We start from the raw sequence: 17,060 nt of genomic DNA, 5'->3' as shown, positions 1-17,060 counted from the left end.
TGAATTCTGCAGGACCCTGCAGTTTTGTTCGATCACCGCAACTTCTCAGCAAATTTGACTGATCTGTGTAGCTTCACCAATCATAGCAGTGCCCCCCATTGAAGTTTTTTTTTTGTTCTATTTTTGTCATGAATACTGAAATGGATACAAGGTTTGTCACTGTTATTGAAATTTATCAACTGTCCCTGGAACAAGCTGCATTTGTTTGGGGCTACAAACGATTAAAAGTCGAGCATTAAGTCAATCACCAACTACTCTGATAATCGATCAGAGTAATATTTTTTACAAAAAAAGTCAAAAGTCTCAGATTCCAACTTCTTAAAAAAGAATATTTTCTGGTTTATTTCCTCCTGTATGAAAGCAGACACATTTTGGGAAACACTGAACTAATGAAATCCTGCAGGGACCAATATAAATGTATAAATGTTGATATTTCACAGACTCACCAACTTAAATGACGTTTCTGTTTTTGACACTTATGGGACACTTCACCTCAAAATCAACAAATACATATTTGCTTCCTGGCCTAAAGTGCTATTTATCCATCTAGATTTTTTTGGTGCAAATGGGACTTGTAGTGAGCAGTTTCATGTAGGAACTGACTTCTCTCCTCAGGAGAATCTATCAAAACTACTTTAGAATCTACCAGGACTATTTTCATTTCTACTAGAAAGAAAGTAGTTCCTACACAAAACTGCTCACAACAAGGTCTGTGGATTATCTTGTGGAACCAGGTCGTCGTTTGTGGATTGGTTTTGAATTTTTCAAATGCTTTTTTTTCTAGTGCTTCGAGCACCACAAGGCGGGTGCCATTTAGTCTCATTACATTGGAGAGAAGGCAGACATCTCTAGAGCTGATATCCTCAAACCTCTGCAACTCACAGATAAAGAGCACAACAGGCGGGGGAAAAATATGTAGATTTGTTTTTGGGGGGAATTGTCCCCTTAAAAGATGAATGCGATTTACGTTATTTTCTTCAGGACTGTAACAACACAATGTTTAACTCAAAACGCAGCCTCTTGCATCTCCAGACATTACCCTTCTTCCAGTTTCTTCTTGAACAATTTGTAGACATGAGCAAATAAATAATCACAAACAATAACTTGTTTTTCTTTTTCTTTAAATCTAAAACTTAAACTTCTCCTAAAAGAAAACAAAGAGCAAATGAACCTCCAACGTCCTTCCGCGATGGATTCTTCAGGGATTCTCCAGCCAAAGGTTTATCTAACTCCCCATGAACTCCCCATGAACTGTTAGCTTTAAAAACCATCTGGTTTGCAGAGTCCGGAGTCCTGTCAGTAGTTGCGAATGCTGAAGAAGCCAACGCTGGTTGGCGACTCCTTGACCGTGACAGTAACTAGATTAGCAGTGACATCCGTTACGAACACATGCTCTATCAGACTCCGCGTGGGCTTCCAGTCCTGGTTCTGGACCGCCACCGAGCGATTCTCTCCGGCGTAGTCCTGATCAGAGTCTGAGCTGGTCTCGTCTTCACCCGTGCTCATGTCGTTCATTTTGGCTTTCTTGCCGTCTTTGGAGGCTGACCTGTCCTGCTGGCTCTGGACCTCTGCGGAGGACTTCTGCACGCCGCTCTTCTCCAGCCTGCCTTGGACTCTGGGGGTCTGGATTTCACTTGCTTCCTTGACGCTGTCCGCCCCAGGCTGGTTCTTCCTGGCCTGCAGTCTTCCAGGGGTCGCCGGACTCTTGGGAGGATTATACTCCTGATTTTGCGTGACGTTAGTTTTCCTCGCTGGGTTTGTTGCATTTCTCAGGCCTGATACCGGGGTAGTGCCATTTCCAGGAGCATCACTGCTTTGCACCAGTTTGTTCTGAAGGTTGAGAGGCTGAGGACCAGAACCTTGATTGGAGGAGGCGTTCTTGGACGGTAAGGACGCCACGGCTTTAGTATTGGGTATCCGTTGCAGTGTTGACACAGGGGCTTGGGGTTTCTTTTGTCCATTGGGGGAACTTAGTGTATGCTGAGTGGTTCCTTGAATGGGGTGTTTGGATGTATTCAAATTCAACGCTGCCACCCCTTTTGATTTACTAGCAGCTGCTTTCAAATCCAGACTTGTCCCGCTGTTCATACTGGAGATGGACAGTTTACCCTCAGTGACATTCCGGCTCTGACTGGATTTGTTCAGGGCGGGGGAGGCCGCTTGGACTGCCCTGCCAACAGCCCCACCCTGGGTCAGAGAGCTCCTGTTCTGACCACCCACTGCATCCCTCGCTGAGCCCCGATGGAAACCCATGAAGGTGAAGCTCGCTGGGTGAACCGGCTTCTTGATCGCGCCCGGAAGATCCGCATCTTTGGATGTCTTCAGGATCTTGCGAGGGCCCTTGTTCTGCTGGAAGTCCTTCACGTCGGAGGGCAGAGGTTTCCTGCTCCGTTTCTTTGGGGGCTCCTGCTTCGCCACGACGATCTGCGCCTTCTTCTGGGGGACGGGATGGAGGTCTCGCGTTCTGACGCCCGGGTTTGGCTGTTTGACGTGGCTGTTGTCGTCATCGTCGTCGTCTGATGAGGATGAAGAGGAGGAGCACGAGGATGAGGAATCAGAGGATGAGGATGATGAGCCAGATGAAGAGCTGCTTGACTTTGGCGCTTCAGGCACATTTTCCTAAATGCAAGAGCAAAAATTAGATACTGTGTACGATACTACGCCATCAAAGAATCATATTCTGCTTTAACGTGTACTTACTAGGATTTTCCGAGGTCGTCCCCTCGGCCTTTTCCCTTTCTTCCGTATCAGAAGCTCCTTTTCTTGCTCTCTACATAAAAAAAAAACCAGATTTCATCAAATGATCAGTGAGGGATGAATATTTATTCATTAACTAATGCAATAACTCCAAAATTTCCTTGTAAAAAACACATTTTTGTAGACTGTTTTTGACTTAATTGTCAGTGATTACAACAGAGAGAATAGAAGAAGATAGCCAACAAATTTAAATAAAAACTGTGATATGTGGTCAATCAGTAGCCTGGAATATCACATGACTCACGACTACATCTAGGGCTTCAGATTTCAACTTTACTTTCTGGGGTTATAAGAAATCAAGATCATAGATAAAAATTAAATTTATCTCTAAGATTGCACGCATATCACTTAATGTGTGTCTGAGTGTTACACGGCTAACTTTAAAGGTGATAGATAAACCACTCATGATGTGTTTAATGTCTCCATTAGGACACTCACTTCTTGTTGAACGCAGCCAACAGTCTCGGGTCAAGGATGTTTTCTTGGGGCTCCCAGCTGTTGTGTCTGAAATAAATGGACATGAAGACAGTCACACGTCACGTCAAGGTGGCCTGGGAAGGTTAAATGTGTCCTCCAGGCCTCAGCAGTGACCCCAAATACAGAACACGACCTCTCAACTGAGTTTCTTCATTTGGAAACAGGGGTCTGTTGTTCCAGCAGCTGTGAACACACTATATCCAATCTGTCTAATCAAATTATTTAAGTATCGGCTGAGGAAGACAGTTAGCTCAAAACAGAGCAGGAACTAAAATCTTTTATTTCACAGTAATGAAGAAAATGATACCTTAAATTAGGACAGCTTTCTTTTAAATAGACAAATACACCAGTTGAAATTGAAACTGGTTGAAATTTAAATATCTTCGGACAATTTCAACGTCATTTACGTTCCCAAAACTTTCTGTATCAAGTCTATTTTGTATCAAGTGTGATATAACGGCTGGTAAGTTATCGCCGAGGATTGTCACAATACCAGAATTTAAACTTTGATACAATACTAGAATAAAAACTATACTCTATACCTTTCAATACCACGGCTAAAAGAAAAAGTCCTACACAGACCAAACAGGATAATTTTCTTTTTTTTCTTAATCAACAACCTGCACAAACTGCCTGTACAGAGGAAGTCGCTTCACACTGTGTGGTTTCGCTGCATGCCATTTCATTTTTATAGCTTCAGTACTTTCAGTGTTATCAAATGCTGGTATCGTACGTGTGCCAGACACCGCAAGTAGGTGGGAGTGTAGAGGGAAAAAAGTAGTGGGAACATCACCGATTCTGAAATTGAAAGCTCAGTTTGATCGATTCGATATTGAAATCGAGACAAACCTGTTAATTCTCATTTTTTTCATTGCATGTCAGTTTATTATCAACCGCTTGTGTCCACAGGTCTGTACCGTCTAATTCAACAACTGATTATGAAATATCCATGTCAGTCTTAATGTGAAAGCTTTACATGCAGAGTCAACGACTTGAACGATGTGAATCTTTGACTGAAACTGGCTGCGTTTCCGATCACACCCGTGTTATGCAGCAACTGACTAGCTGTACAGAGGTGAGAAAGTGGGCAGGTTTTGAATATTCGAATACGGTTTCACGATAGACCGTGATAAAATTCCCAGCAATTACTGTTTCAAAATTTACTTGTAATTAAAACTTTTTGATCGACGCGCTTTAAAAACAGGTTTTCAATATACAATTTGGTGAAATGATTTCAGTTCTTTCTGATCAATTTGAGCACATTTTAACAATATCATGATAATAACACTGATACCTGTGGTAACTCTAATCAGGATAAGAAATTTCAGTTTCATCTCATCTCATATCAGTTTGCTGAGGATAAAAATGGGAATGCAGGGTAAAGTGTAAAGTTAAGTATTAGATGCATTTTCTGGGGTAGTTATACAGAAATATACGGGAAAGTTTTGCTTTTTTCAGTGCAGAAGGTAATTTAAAATTTGCCTCCCACCGAAACCAAATCAGATTCAGTTTTGAGTTATTGTTCTTTCCACCGCGAGCACAGCTGTGGTAAAAACCCAACTGCACCAAACGCACCAGGAAGGAAGAACATTTTTAGGTCATGGAAGAGCTCTGCCATTTATGGGAAGTCATGAGAACGACAACGTTGCTGTGCTTGTGACGGCACAGCATGGGATGTGTTTCAGATAGCAAAAATAACGCTGATTTTCAGATGCACCTGTACACTGTTGCAAGAACCACTGCTGTTTAATTTCTTAACTAATCAAGTGTACCATTTGCTTTGTTTTAGCTGAACTGTACTGCATCTGTCCAAGCATCTGTCAGCTGATTCACCAAACAACAAGTATTTTAGTGAGAAATTACAGTTCTCATGGTTATCTTTGACTAAAATAGGGCAGCTGACCAACAGAGGGGCTGGTAAAAGGTTGAGGCGACAACATCCAAAATCTTAATTTTGTCCAGAAGTACAGTTTACCTTCATGGATTTAACAGAAGCCGAATTGACAAGAAGACTGTCGACATATGACCCCTTTTATTTTCAGTTTATAAAGTTACACGTTTTTATGTACGTGCAAGAAATTGTTAATATTTCATATTTTTAAAAGGGAGTTTGGTGTAATATTTCCCACGCAGAGCACAGAAAGCTTTAGTTTGATTAAAACTGCAAGTATATATATATTTTTTACATTTTGTCACGACTACAGAAACACTGGGTCGCTGCTAAAATATTATACGGCCATCCAACATTGACTGCTGTCGTCGGTGTGATTAATGGTACAATAATGTGTGTATGTGTGGCCGACCAGGCTAACTGTACTCTGTTTCTAACAGCAGTGTGCAGTAAATGGTTGCTCTTTGTGTGCGTTTATCTGCCACTCACTGCTGAAAGTACAGAACATGATGAAAAACGAATAGTACATTATAAACTGAGTTTTATAGTGAAAGAGCGGCTTTATTGGTCATGATTGAGGGCTCTATATTGCAAGAAATGGTACAAATTTCCCCACTTTTAAGTATCTATGTGCCCATGATGAGCAGTATCAGGGGTGTCTAATATAACTGGATTATTTGCACAAATTTGGGAGGATAGAAACTTGTCTAGCTGCAGAAACAAACTGAAAACTGACACGTTCTTTGTTTTATTCTCGAAGTGATCTGAACTACATGCATGAGTAATGACCTTTCTCTCCTCATCACTTGTTGTTGAATAGCCTATTCTGATCAGCAGTCACCAGTGAAATAATCATCCCCCACCCTCCCTCTCCACACACACACACACACACACACACACACACACACACACACAAAGGATGTGGTTCTAACAGAAAGCCATGGAGCTGGCAGGCAACAGTGTGCATTGATGGTGGATTACAGCAACAATGTGGAGTGAACAGAAAGGGCAAGTGACAAGAAATGCAGGCACAGTGGAGCCTTACAAGCAGCAACATAAATGCACATGAAAAAAATGAGAACTACCTTAAAATCGGGGTTTTGTAACGATTCCAACATTATGGAAGGTAGTGTAAGACAAATATTAAATAATCCTAGCAATTTTGTTTCGAGTTGCACACAAAAAACTTACCAAAAGTCAGGAATAAAATTAATTAAACACGATTATCTGAATAAATAGAGCGATTAAAACGCATAAAAATTGATAAATTACCAAAAATCCTTCGGCTTTCCGCTAACTTCCCAAATTTTAGATGTTATGAACAAAAGAAAGCAAATGAAAAGGCAGTATTTGTGAGCTGTATTTGAACAAACTGCGGCTACGAACAAAATGTGATGATATCGAGTAATATATTACATTTTAGACCCGGAAATTTGACGGAAAAAAAGACGGGTTTGACTAAAAGCAACAAGCGACACGTTGTTGTTGTTTTCATTGTTTCGGGCTGAGCAGCAGCTCCACTTGTACTTACTTGGATGACCACCCCCTCCACTTCACCAGAAACTCCAACTTTCCCTGCAAGAGAACCAAATACACGAGGAACGTTTGAGAACAGCCGCCACAAACCAGTCGGACAACAGTTATAACGCTTCCCAGCTCGGACCTTTCTGAGTCGTTTGTTTAAAATGCATTCCGCATCAAAAACCTGCTCTCCCACGGCGCTGAGCTCCTCCATGTCTGCCTTCGCCCCGAATAAGAATCCTTTATCAAAAGACCAGAGGCGCGTCCAGCCAATCACGATTACGCTCGCGCAGGACCGGATGCTTATCGTTCTGCCTTCAAAATAAAGTTCTTCATTGACTCGAGGTTGTTATAGTTTTTTTTTTTCAAACAGTGTTTTTACCAGTGGTGGGAAAAGTCTGTACTCAAGTAGAGGAGACTGATAATTTGTGTTAATAATTGTGGCAGCACTAAATAGTTTCTTTAATTGCCTATACACCAAGTGTAAAACATATTTTGTGAACAAAACAGTAGCAATTTATAGTTTGTTTTAAAATGTCAGAAAATTGTGAAAAATGTCAATTAGTGTTTCCCAAAGCCCAATATATTCAGTTTACTGTCAGAGAAGCCTGAAAATATTCACATTTAAGAAGCTTCAAAAACTTTGAAACTGTGTTGTATTTTCTAAATTATTATTATCATCATTATTATTATTATTATGCAGCTCTGCTGGCTGAGGAGTCGGGGAGAGGAGTGAGGAGTTGGGGAGAGAGACGGTACGGTGGAGAGGAGAGGCGAGCCGACCCAGACGAAGCTCAATCCAACTGGACGTTCATCTGAGCCGGTTTGAGGTGCACTCTTATGGCGGCTCCTCCTTCTTCTCCTCTTCCCTCGCATCCTCATCTCCTCCTCCCATTCTAGCTCCTCTGTCCCCACTAACACTAATGTGGGTGGAGGAAATACAATCAGAAAGTGTTTCTGAAGTTTGATTGCCTGTGTGCAAAATTACACACATATAGCCAGCATCAGACTCTGAAAGAAGTACACAGACTTTTTTCTCTCAAGGTCATATATAACATCTTGTTCAGTTTGTATGTTATAGATCATAATTGTTTAATCTCTGTTTTGTGGATCCCAATGCACACACAGACACAAACACTACAGCTGCTCCAGCTGTCATGTTGACTGATCTGACAGCTGTGATCCCGTCCTGTGCGCACTTTGGAGGTCTGTTGATATATATTAGGCTTTATACAATAAATCCTTATTCATTATTAATGAGGAGAATTTTAGACACACATGCTCTCATGCTGTTTAACGTAAATGAAAGGTGTTTTGTGATTGTGGAGATGTGTGCGTGCATCTCAGCCGAGCACTAGACACGCTTTTAACTTAAAAAAGTCAGTAAACTAGCCCATAATTAATTAATTAAAAACTTATATTAATATGAGTTTTGTCATGCACATTTAGTAAACTGATTTAAGCAATAATAATAAAAAAAAATCCTTCAAAATTTAACGTGTAAATATAATGGATAGTAAGCTGATTAAAATGTTCAGTTAATGAAAGTGAGTTTTTCACTATTGGCCATTGCTACAAAACATTGGTCTATTCATAATGCATTATTTTCTTAATAAAAAATAAGAATACAACCAATCACCCTAGAATCAAAGTTTCCATCAAACGTGCATCAGAAACTCTGCAATGCTAATATCTGATTTAATGTCACACATAGTCTTATTTTGAAAGTCATAACCGGACGTGTGGTGCTGTCGCGGTTAACTTCACGCTATTATGCGAAGAGAGGCGGGCAAATGAGAATGTGGTTCCTTAAATATGTCCCTTGGCAGCCACCGTCCTCTGACCGTAACATGTTCACTTGTTGTAAGTGAAAGTAGAGAACGTAAAATATTGATCACCCTTCTCAAATCATATCTAAAAATAAATGTTAAGAATTTAAAATAATTTAAGCCTCAGCGATCAGCAGATAGTCTAGCTGCTTTATGTTCAGGGGCAAAAATGCTCTCATTGAAGGCAAGTAACAGTTGTGCACAATTTTAAGACAAGTAAATGCATGATATTTAAATTAAACGTATTCATTCAAACATTTAATCATTGAATGACTTGAAACAGACTGATAGTAATGCACATAAACCTTTTTTCACTCACACACTGCATCAGACATTTCGACAAATTACGCAGGACAACAAAATAAATTATTTTATTACTTTAATTCTGTTCCCCCAATTCCGCTCTTTGGTTCCTGGAGCATTTCACAGATTATTTCCTCACGTGGAATAAAATGACTGTCCGCTTCTCAACTTTGACTGTGGTGCGTTTTTGCTGCATGGTGATCAAAATGAAGTTTGTTTTGTGTTTTCTTTGTCTGGAAGATGTTTTGAACTTCCCGATCTGAAAAAGAAAAACAATACAGCTGAAATATTAATATATTATTGTTGATAAACTTTCAGCAGAGTTGTATAAAAGTGGTAGAAATATATTTTGTTTTACAACATTTGATGATGATTTGACAAGTTGAAAAAATAATTATTAATTGTTATTTCATGATTATTAAATAATAGTGAATAATTGTGAATAGTTAAGGTTTTTGGGGAAGACGTGTCATGAACAGTGTGTTTATGACTGTCGTCATTTAGCGCTCTTCTGTGAGTTATGTCATTTTTAATCCAAAATTGACATTGTTTGAGATTTCTTTGTTATGACAAACTGACATTATGAAGTACTACCATTTGGCCTTGTCATAGAGAGGTCATTAAACATAATAAGGCCACTTTGGCAACAAAGTACAGTATGAAGCTGATTTAGCTGACAGAGTTAGTCATGACCAAATTACTTTTTGTTAAAGTAGGCTAACTGCTGTCTGTTGTTATGTGTATCTGGTGCTACCGAGTTGGCTCCGTTAGCCGTGTAGCTAGCTGTCTAATTAGCTGACACAGCTCTGGAGTGCCGAGAGCCAACCTGTCAAACTGGCCACCATTTGCACACGTCTTTGTTGTGCACATATTTGCCAACTATGATTAAGCCTTTTAACTCTGGTTGCAGTCTGTTTGTTTATGTTGCACATATCAGACACAGCGTGCTTCATACAGATTAAAAGGTCCATTCATATAATAAATATTTTTAAATGAAAGTGAAAAATACAAAAAAAGTAATTAAAAGGCAGGGAGGGAGATACATTTTTAAAAGTATAATAAAAACACAATACAACCAACGATATAAAAAACTTAATCCCAGTGACCTCAGAGGACTGTGGACCGAAAAACAAATAAACTAGCTACATGTTATCTGTCCATCAGGTACAACTGTACTTTATCTATATCATTTAATCATGACATGTCCAAATGATAGCACTTTATTAGAAGTCCAGCCAGGACATTATTCATGACACTGTTATAAAAGCTTTTCACTGTGTGATAAAACTTAATGACATCTTTATGACAGGTCCAAAAAGTACCACTTTACCTGAGGTCAAGGAAAATTCATGGCTCACTTATAATGGTCAGACTTTAATGTAATTTTAAAACATAAAGCTAAACACTTTATTTATTTATTTTCTGATGTCATGACAAAGACATTGTCTGGGCTGATGTCATACCAAGGACATTTTTGACATTTTGATATAAAGCAGTGTCAACTGTACATTAAAAATGACATAACTGACAGAATGGCACCTAATGACAGCTTAAAGACTCCTTCATGTTCATATCAGGTGCATGGCATGATTATGACAGTGTATTGACAGTCTTATGCACACCCCTTCAAATAAAGTGTGACCAGTTTTTGTTGAGAAGAGTTTCGTCTGATGTGATGATTACAGCGATTTTGAATGAATATTAACATTAAAAGTATTTTTCGAATAGTTTTGACACTTATCAACCAGCCCCACACAGCAGACAAACAATTAAGACAAATAAAACTATTTTTTAAATTACTCGGTCGTTACCGTTTATTCTTGCGTGTCCTCTTGAGTACTTTGTAGGACGTCATCACTGCAAAAACTACAGCAAGGAATCCAGCCACTGCAGCCAGTCCGATGAAGACATTTTGGTGATTATTCACATCTACAGCTGAAACTAAACAGAAAATAGATTCACATTTGAACAATTGTTTAATGTAGTTTTTTGAGCTGACATTTTTTACGAATTTTGTTATTTTATTTTCTTCTGTTTTTTTCTAAGAGAAGTAACTGGATCTTCAGGAACTGTGAAACCTGCAGTAACCAAAGTACTGCTTCTACTCAGGCACCATGTTGCATCAGCGAACCACATGATGGCGCAATAACAACAGGCTGAAACCACCCAGCACGCTCCCCTGAATTTGCAGCCATTGTCCACTTCACATCAGCAGAGCTCATCTTGTGAATGTAGTTAATAACAATTTATTTTTTATTTTAATTTCATGAGCTGTTTTTTGAACTGTTTGGTTTTTTTTGTGGACGCTTAAAGGAGCAATAATTGTGCATCTAAAAGTGAGTACTACAGTTCAAATAGCAAGTTGGAGCCACAGACTGTATATTAAACAGGTTGAAATCATATTTAATACATGATCTATGGTTGAAGCGAGTTGTTTCCCCCGCCTCCTCCTCCCCAGACACGAGGAAGCTCAGGCAGGCACAGGAACGCCGAAGGAACGCAAGACAAGTTTAACATCATAATTCGACAATAACAAATGATGACAAGTACCTCCTCTGTAAGCTGATCAGCTGTTTATAACTGTCAGTTGTCTGTCAAAGTAAAGTTAAGCTCATTATCCCAAAAACAAAAACCCACTGCTCTAAAAATACACACTCTGGAGTTGGAGTTGAGTGACTGCATGCCTTACTGCCTGCCAGACTCCATTAACATTTTGCTCGATTTAACCGTTATAAACATCTGCTCCTTCTGAAACATTATAAGTGATTTCTTATGACTCATAAACAGACATTTACTCCTTTGGCAAACTTCAGCATTAATTTGAGCTCTAATTAACGTCAAATTTCAAAGGATGGTTCTGTAGCGTTGTTGTCAGAGAAGCCAGTAATTCAGCTTGGCATGTTTCCTCAATCTGTGATGACACGATTTATTGCAGTAAATATATTACAGATCTATCCTTTAATAAGTTACTCAGCTTTTGATATCATATGTGCATTTCTACTATTTCAAGCCAAATTTCCAGAGGCTTTAATGTCAGACGGCTGCAGATCTCGAGACCTCCTTTCCAAAAATCTTTCCAAACTTACCTTAAGCAACGCCAGATGTACTCACTAGTTTCAACCTACAGCAGCTCGACGACTGATTTGGACATATGTGAAGTCGGAAATGATGGATGAATGGCCTAGTAATGCAGGGAGCAGGTGTTGGAGCGACACACTTTCGAGGCCACAGGGAGAGACTCATTAGTCTGAAACAAACTCACCCCGAGTCGTGGCGCTCGTAACCAGCATGTGTTTGGTGGCATTCAGGTGGCCGTCGTTGACCTCCGGCTCGATGCCCAGGATGTGACACATCAAGGCGTAGACGTTGACCGACTCGAAGGGCCCGACCTCCAGGTTCTTGCGGAACGCTGGACCCACTGCCCTGAAGAAGGCCTTCATGTCCATGTCTTGGTTGTCAAAGCCGTGCTCGCCCCTGTTGAACTGGACGGGGAAATACTGCGGGGACATGCAGAGATGGAGAACATGACTTGTGTGACACAGTTTGTTAGATTCAATTAGACTGTAACTTTATTTTACAGTACTCTAATAAAACATTACAAGCTGTATTTTCTATATAATTAGACAAAAGCTAGACATACCATGATCTGTATTAGTCAGTAAACAAACACAGCTACACCGTAACAAGGAGTTTTTTTAATCAAATTAGACAAAAACAAGAAATTATATTGCTTTTATTAGAGTATTAGTCCTGTTATTAGATCCTTCAGTTTAGTTTACAGTCAAATTTTGTTGTTATTTGTCCTAAATCACCCTCTTCTAAAGTTTAATTAAGGTCTAACAATGGGAAACAAAAAAATAGTTGACAGTACAGTTCGATTCTAATGTGTCCCTTATTACCCTCTAATAAGGGTCTAATAAAGGGTCTAATACTGTCTAATAAAGAACACATCATTTCTAGCTTTTGTCTAATTTGGTACAAAGCACAATGTCTTATTAGTGCACTGTAAAATAAAGTGTGACTGTATCTTATATAAGCCAGTGATTTTAGCAGTATATCAGCAACAGAATTCACACATCTTGGCCTACTCTTACTCAGTCAGCAGAGGGAGGTATTGGCTAAGTGAAAGAGAGGTTTCCATGCTGGAGAATGAAAGCCTGTTTTCTCTTTGAGACTACTATCAACCCATGAAAGTGGCTAAATGAGGATTTAACTCCATCCCTAAAATTATAAGATTTATAAGACATAAATACATTTGATAATGTTGTAGTATATGTTCGTTACCAATAAAATGTGATGGAAACGTTGGTTTGTAGAATCCCTGGTTATCTTTTAGCAATTATGCAACATCCTCAGCAAGCTTATCCTTGTTCAGATGAAACTAAAGGGAGTTAAAGTCAAAGTGGCCATAAAAGAAGAGAAAAAAAGACTATAGACTATCGACTCTAGATAACCTGCTTCATCAGTGGTCTCACTGGACTGATTATTTTCCTCATATCCAGCATTTGAGAGAATTTTATGATTTGTTTGTTTTAGTCTTTAAAGGAGCAATATGTACGTTTCCCCTCGCCCTCTCCTCCCACGACTGGAGGAAGCTCAGGCAGGGTTTAGGAACACTGCAGGAGTGCAAGACAGCTGCAATATTGTAATTTGGACTCCTGCCTCCAAGTTGATCAGCTGTTCATAATTGCCAGCCTGTTATCCTGAAAACAAAAGCCCACTGCTCTGAAAACACACACTCTGGACTTTGAGTTAAGTGGCTAACTGTCTTACTTCCTGTAATACACCATTAACATATTGCTCAATTTAACTGTTATAAACATCTGTGCCCTCTACAATACAATTAATTATTTCTTACGACTCATAAATAGACATTCTGCATTAATTTGAACTCTGATTAACGTCAAACAGGCAAACTAGAACAGTTATTCCAGCCCAGAACAGAAATTTCAAAGGAGGAAACAGCAGCTGTAGTGTTGCCAGTATTTAATCTTAGCATGTTTCCCTGATCACTGAGGACATATCATGGTCATTTTATTACAGTAACTATATTACAGTTTTCTCCTTTAAATTAAGTTATGGCTCGATGGTCCTCAGTACTGACTGACACATTCAGCAGAAAGTTACTGCACAGTGGAGTGACTGAGCCAAATGAAAACGCTCATTTTTGAATTTCGAGGCATGAATAGCTTCATGAAGCATTTGAGAGCGCTGCATGTCATCAGCCAGGCCTGGATTATCCCGAGGATGTGCAAATGCACTTGATTAAAATTGTAATGTACTAAGATTAGAATTTAAGTCCTTGTTTCTGGTTGAAAAAAAAGCCCAGTTTCATTCTCATTCCTATGAGTGCAATGCAACTAGTAATTGCAGCAAAGACTGAAGGATATTTCTAGAATTACCTGGATGGCACGCAAAGGTTGTTAACCTGCCTTGTCTGTATTAGTATATCAGCTCTTGTCATTTGATTTTCTTATAACCACTTAATCGGGGCATGATAACATGTGTTTCTGACAGCTGTTAATAAGTTACCAGGGCCATTAAGGCATGAAATGTATAAATAAATGCTGTAGACGCTTTCGTTAAAGTCATGTTTTCACATTTTCCTGCTGGTTTAAAGCTGCACTTGGCAACTTGGCACGTTGATGGGGCACAAAGGGCAACCTGAGGTAACTGTTTACTTTAAAGGGTAAATCAATAGGACTTACAGTGGGCAGAAAACTGCTGCTGCACATCTCTTTATGGTTTTAAACTTTCCAGCATGTTTCATTTCTGGCCAAACCCGAGTAAGTGATGTCGGAGCAAACATACCATCTGACATGTCTGAACTCTAGTTGTATAACATCGAGCAGCTGTATTTCTGCAAAGATTCCTGGTTTACAGGCCAACCAGATCTTGTGCAATAAAGATATAAAGACAATTTGATTTTATCTGTCAACGCACCCCGTTGATTAGGTATCCAGTATCGGCCCATAAAATGATGGGGAGGATACGATCATTTTTGGAGAAGTGTAAACGCTCTGGCATATCCTCCTTCTTGTACACATGGAGGTGTGGATGAGCTCCCTTCAGGGCGTTGTAAACCTTCTCCAGCTTGCCTGGCTTTGGCAGAAGCATCCCAGAAGGGCCGTAATCCACCAGGTGGAAGGACAGGTCCCTGAATGAGAAGCCCGGGATCTTGGACAGGGTGATCTCTTCCACCAGGCCACTGCGTAACACCGTGGTCATGCCATGGTCCGCTGTGATGATGATGTTCAGGCGGTCGGTCAGCCCGTGTTGCTCGGCCGAGTGTCGAATGTAGCCCACGGTTCGGTCCACTTGCTGGACCATCTCCCGACGCTGCGGGGAGTCAGGCCCGTATCTGTGGCCTGTGCCGTCTGGTTCGCCAAAGTACAGGGACACAAAGTCTAGATCCTGATCTCTGAACCAGCCCATCACCTTATCTGAGTTGTCTCGCCAAGCGTTCTCGTCCTTGTAGTCGTAAAGCAGTGGCTCCACTTCCCGCACCATGGCAACCTGTCCCTGGTAACTGGAAGCCGTGCCAGGAAAGTGAAGGGAGCCAGCTTTTAGACCCTGGAAAATAAGATACATTAACATTAACGCACAATATGACACATGCACTTGACATATTTACAAGCATGCCAAAGGTTCTGTTGATACTGTGGGTCAACATTCAAGGACGCCAAATCAGTAGTTGCTGGGTTTTCATTAATTTTCTTACATCTACTCCTGAACCATTTAGGCAGCCTTACAGCAGCTGTCATTTGTATGCAGTTAACATCTATACCCACAAAATGATTTGCAGTATAACTGCGGTGATCTACCTGAAATTATTCAGCAGGCTTTCAGAGGTGTTTTGTCAAGAGAAATGGTTTCTAGTGCCGTAAACAGCAAAACAGTCTCTCACAGTGATAAGATGGAAATTGTGCTGCACAGACCTGTCTCTGCGCCGTGATCCAGATAGGCAGAGTGCCATTGTCCCACCAGTCATTCACAAACTGAGTCTGATAGTAAGGTGCCTTCTCGGTGGTGGTGGTGTTGAACCACATGTTGTGGATTACCCCGTGATTCTCGATGTAGCGGCCTACAGAAGAGAATCACTGTCAGTCTGCTGGCACTCATTATTCATAGCGTGACACATTCACATTAAAAATTCTATCAACTTAACGGGCTGAGTGGCATGACGCTTTTGGACAAGGTCTTATGACCAACTTCGGAGATTAGAGGAATTTAATTTCAAGGAAGTTAAATTTCTTTTAGCTGGCACTGATGATTTGAGAGTCAAAATAAGAAAGGGAGCACAGAATTCTTCCCTCAGTCATCCAAGCATAATTATCTTACTCAGCTATAAAAGCTGTTGGACCCTGGGACATTCAATTACAACTAATTCCTTTTTCCCGGGGCTTTTTTCAATCCTTCCAAAGTAAACTCTGAGCGGTTTCCTATTCCGCCATGATATGCAGATCCCCTGCCAACTGGAAGCACTGTTGTAGAAAATGAAACACTTTACCTGTCAAGAGGGTGAAGTGTGAAGGGCTGGTGACAGTGAGGTAAGGAGGTGTGACATACAGAGCTTTGACTCCATCCTTGGCCATTTTGTCGAGGTTCGGCGTGTCCACATCGCGGTCGTAATCCCAACGGAAGCCGTCGAAGGAGATCAGCAGCACTTTCTGTCTCTGTTTGTTTGCGGGAGCCCCGAGGACGGACGAGGCCCAGAGGAGGACGCAGACGCTCCCGGTCCACAGCATGGCAAACGCTTCCTTGACACAGATCCTTCCTCGACTGACTGTGTGCTTCAGCTGAAACACTCATTTACAAGAACATCCACCTCTTGGCATCTCACCTGAGCTTTTTGAAGCTAACACCTTCAGAGCAAAGTTTCACCAACTTATCTTATCTTACAGATTGGACAGACTTTATCTCAGCACTTTCTGCATGCGGCCCGATGATGTTTATGAGCCAATTTTACGGCTGGGAGTTGTGTTCACAGTGAATTTCCCCCCTGTTTTGCTCTTGAGGACTGGCAGTAAAGCAGATTAATCTCTCCGGGCATCATGGCTGTTTGTTTCCCCCTAACTCGCTTGTTGATGCTGTCTTTCTGTTTGTCTGCCTGCCCGTCTGTGTGTCGGAGTTTCCTGTGAATCATTGACAATGCCGGAATGACACTTTGATGGGTTTCACCTTGACTTGGGATGGTGCATGATTGATCTGACACCAGGAAAATGAAGAGGAAAATGAGAGTATATATCTCTTCGTCAGCTGGCAGTGGTCTCTCGGGAAGA

The 17,060-nt window shown here is 40.6% G+C and overlaps 2 protein-coding genes across 2 annotated transcripts; both read right to left on the bottom strand.

Moving 5' to 3' along the window:
- Positions 1-1,257: 1,257 nt before the first annotated feature.
- Positions 1,258-6,901, bottom strand: cbx2 (chromobox homolog 2 (Drosophila Pc class)). Its single transcript, XM_084745085.1, has 5 exons — positions 6,789-6,901; positions 6,657-6,700; positions 3,196-3,261; positions 2,701-2,770; positions 1,258-2,619 (listed from the first exon to the last, which is right to left on the bottom strand). Exons 1-5 carry the CDS (start codon positions 6,858-6,860, stop codon positions 1,297-1,299), a joined length of 1,575 nt encoding a protein of 524 aa, XP_084601211.1. The 5' UTR covers positions 6,861-6,901; the 3' UTR covers positions 1,258-1,296.
- Positions 6,902-8,837: 1,936 nt separating this feature from the next.
- Positions 8,838-16,643, bottom strand: LOC146309110 (ectonucleotide pyrophosphatase/phosphodiesterase family member 7-like). Its single transcript, XM_084745033.1, has 6 exons — positions 16,289-16,643; positions 15,717-15,862; positions 14,722-15,351; positions 12,041-12,275; positions 10,590-10,719; positions 8,838-9,037 (listed from the first exon to the last, which is right to left on the bottom strand). Exons 1-6 carry the CDS (start codon positions 16,524-16,526, stop codon positions 8,980-8,982), a joined length of 1,437 nt encoding a protein of 478 aa, XP_084601159.1. The 5' UTR covers positions 16,527-16,643; the 3' UTR covers positions 8,838-8,979.
- Between the last annotated feature and the right edge of the window lie 417 nt (positions 16,644-17,060).

This window comes from Lutjanus erythropterus, chromosome 19 (genome assembly GCF_056507025.1).
Source record: "Lutjanus erythropterus isolate fLutEry1 chromosome 19, fLutEry1.hap2, whole genome shotgun sequence".
Lineage (NCBI taxonomy): Eukaryota > Metazoa > Chordata > Actinopteri > Lutjaniformes > Lutjanidae > Lutjanus > Lutjanus erythropterus.
This window is presented reverse-complemented; position numbering and strand designations above follow the sequence as displayed.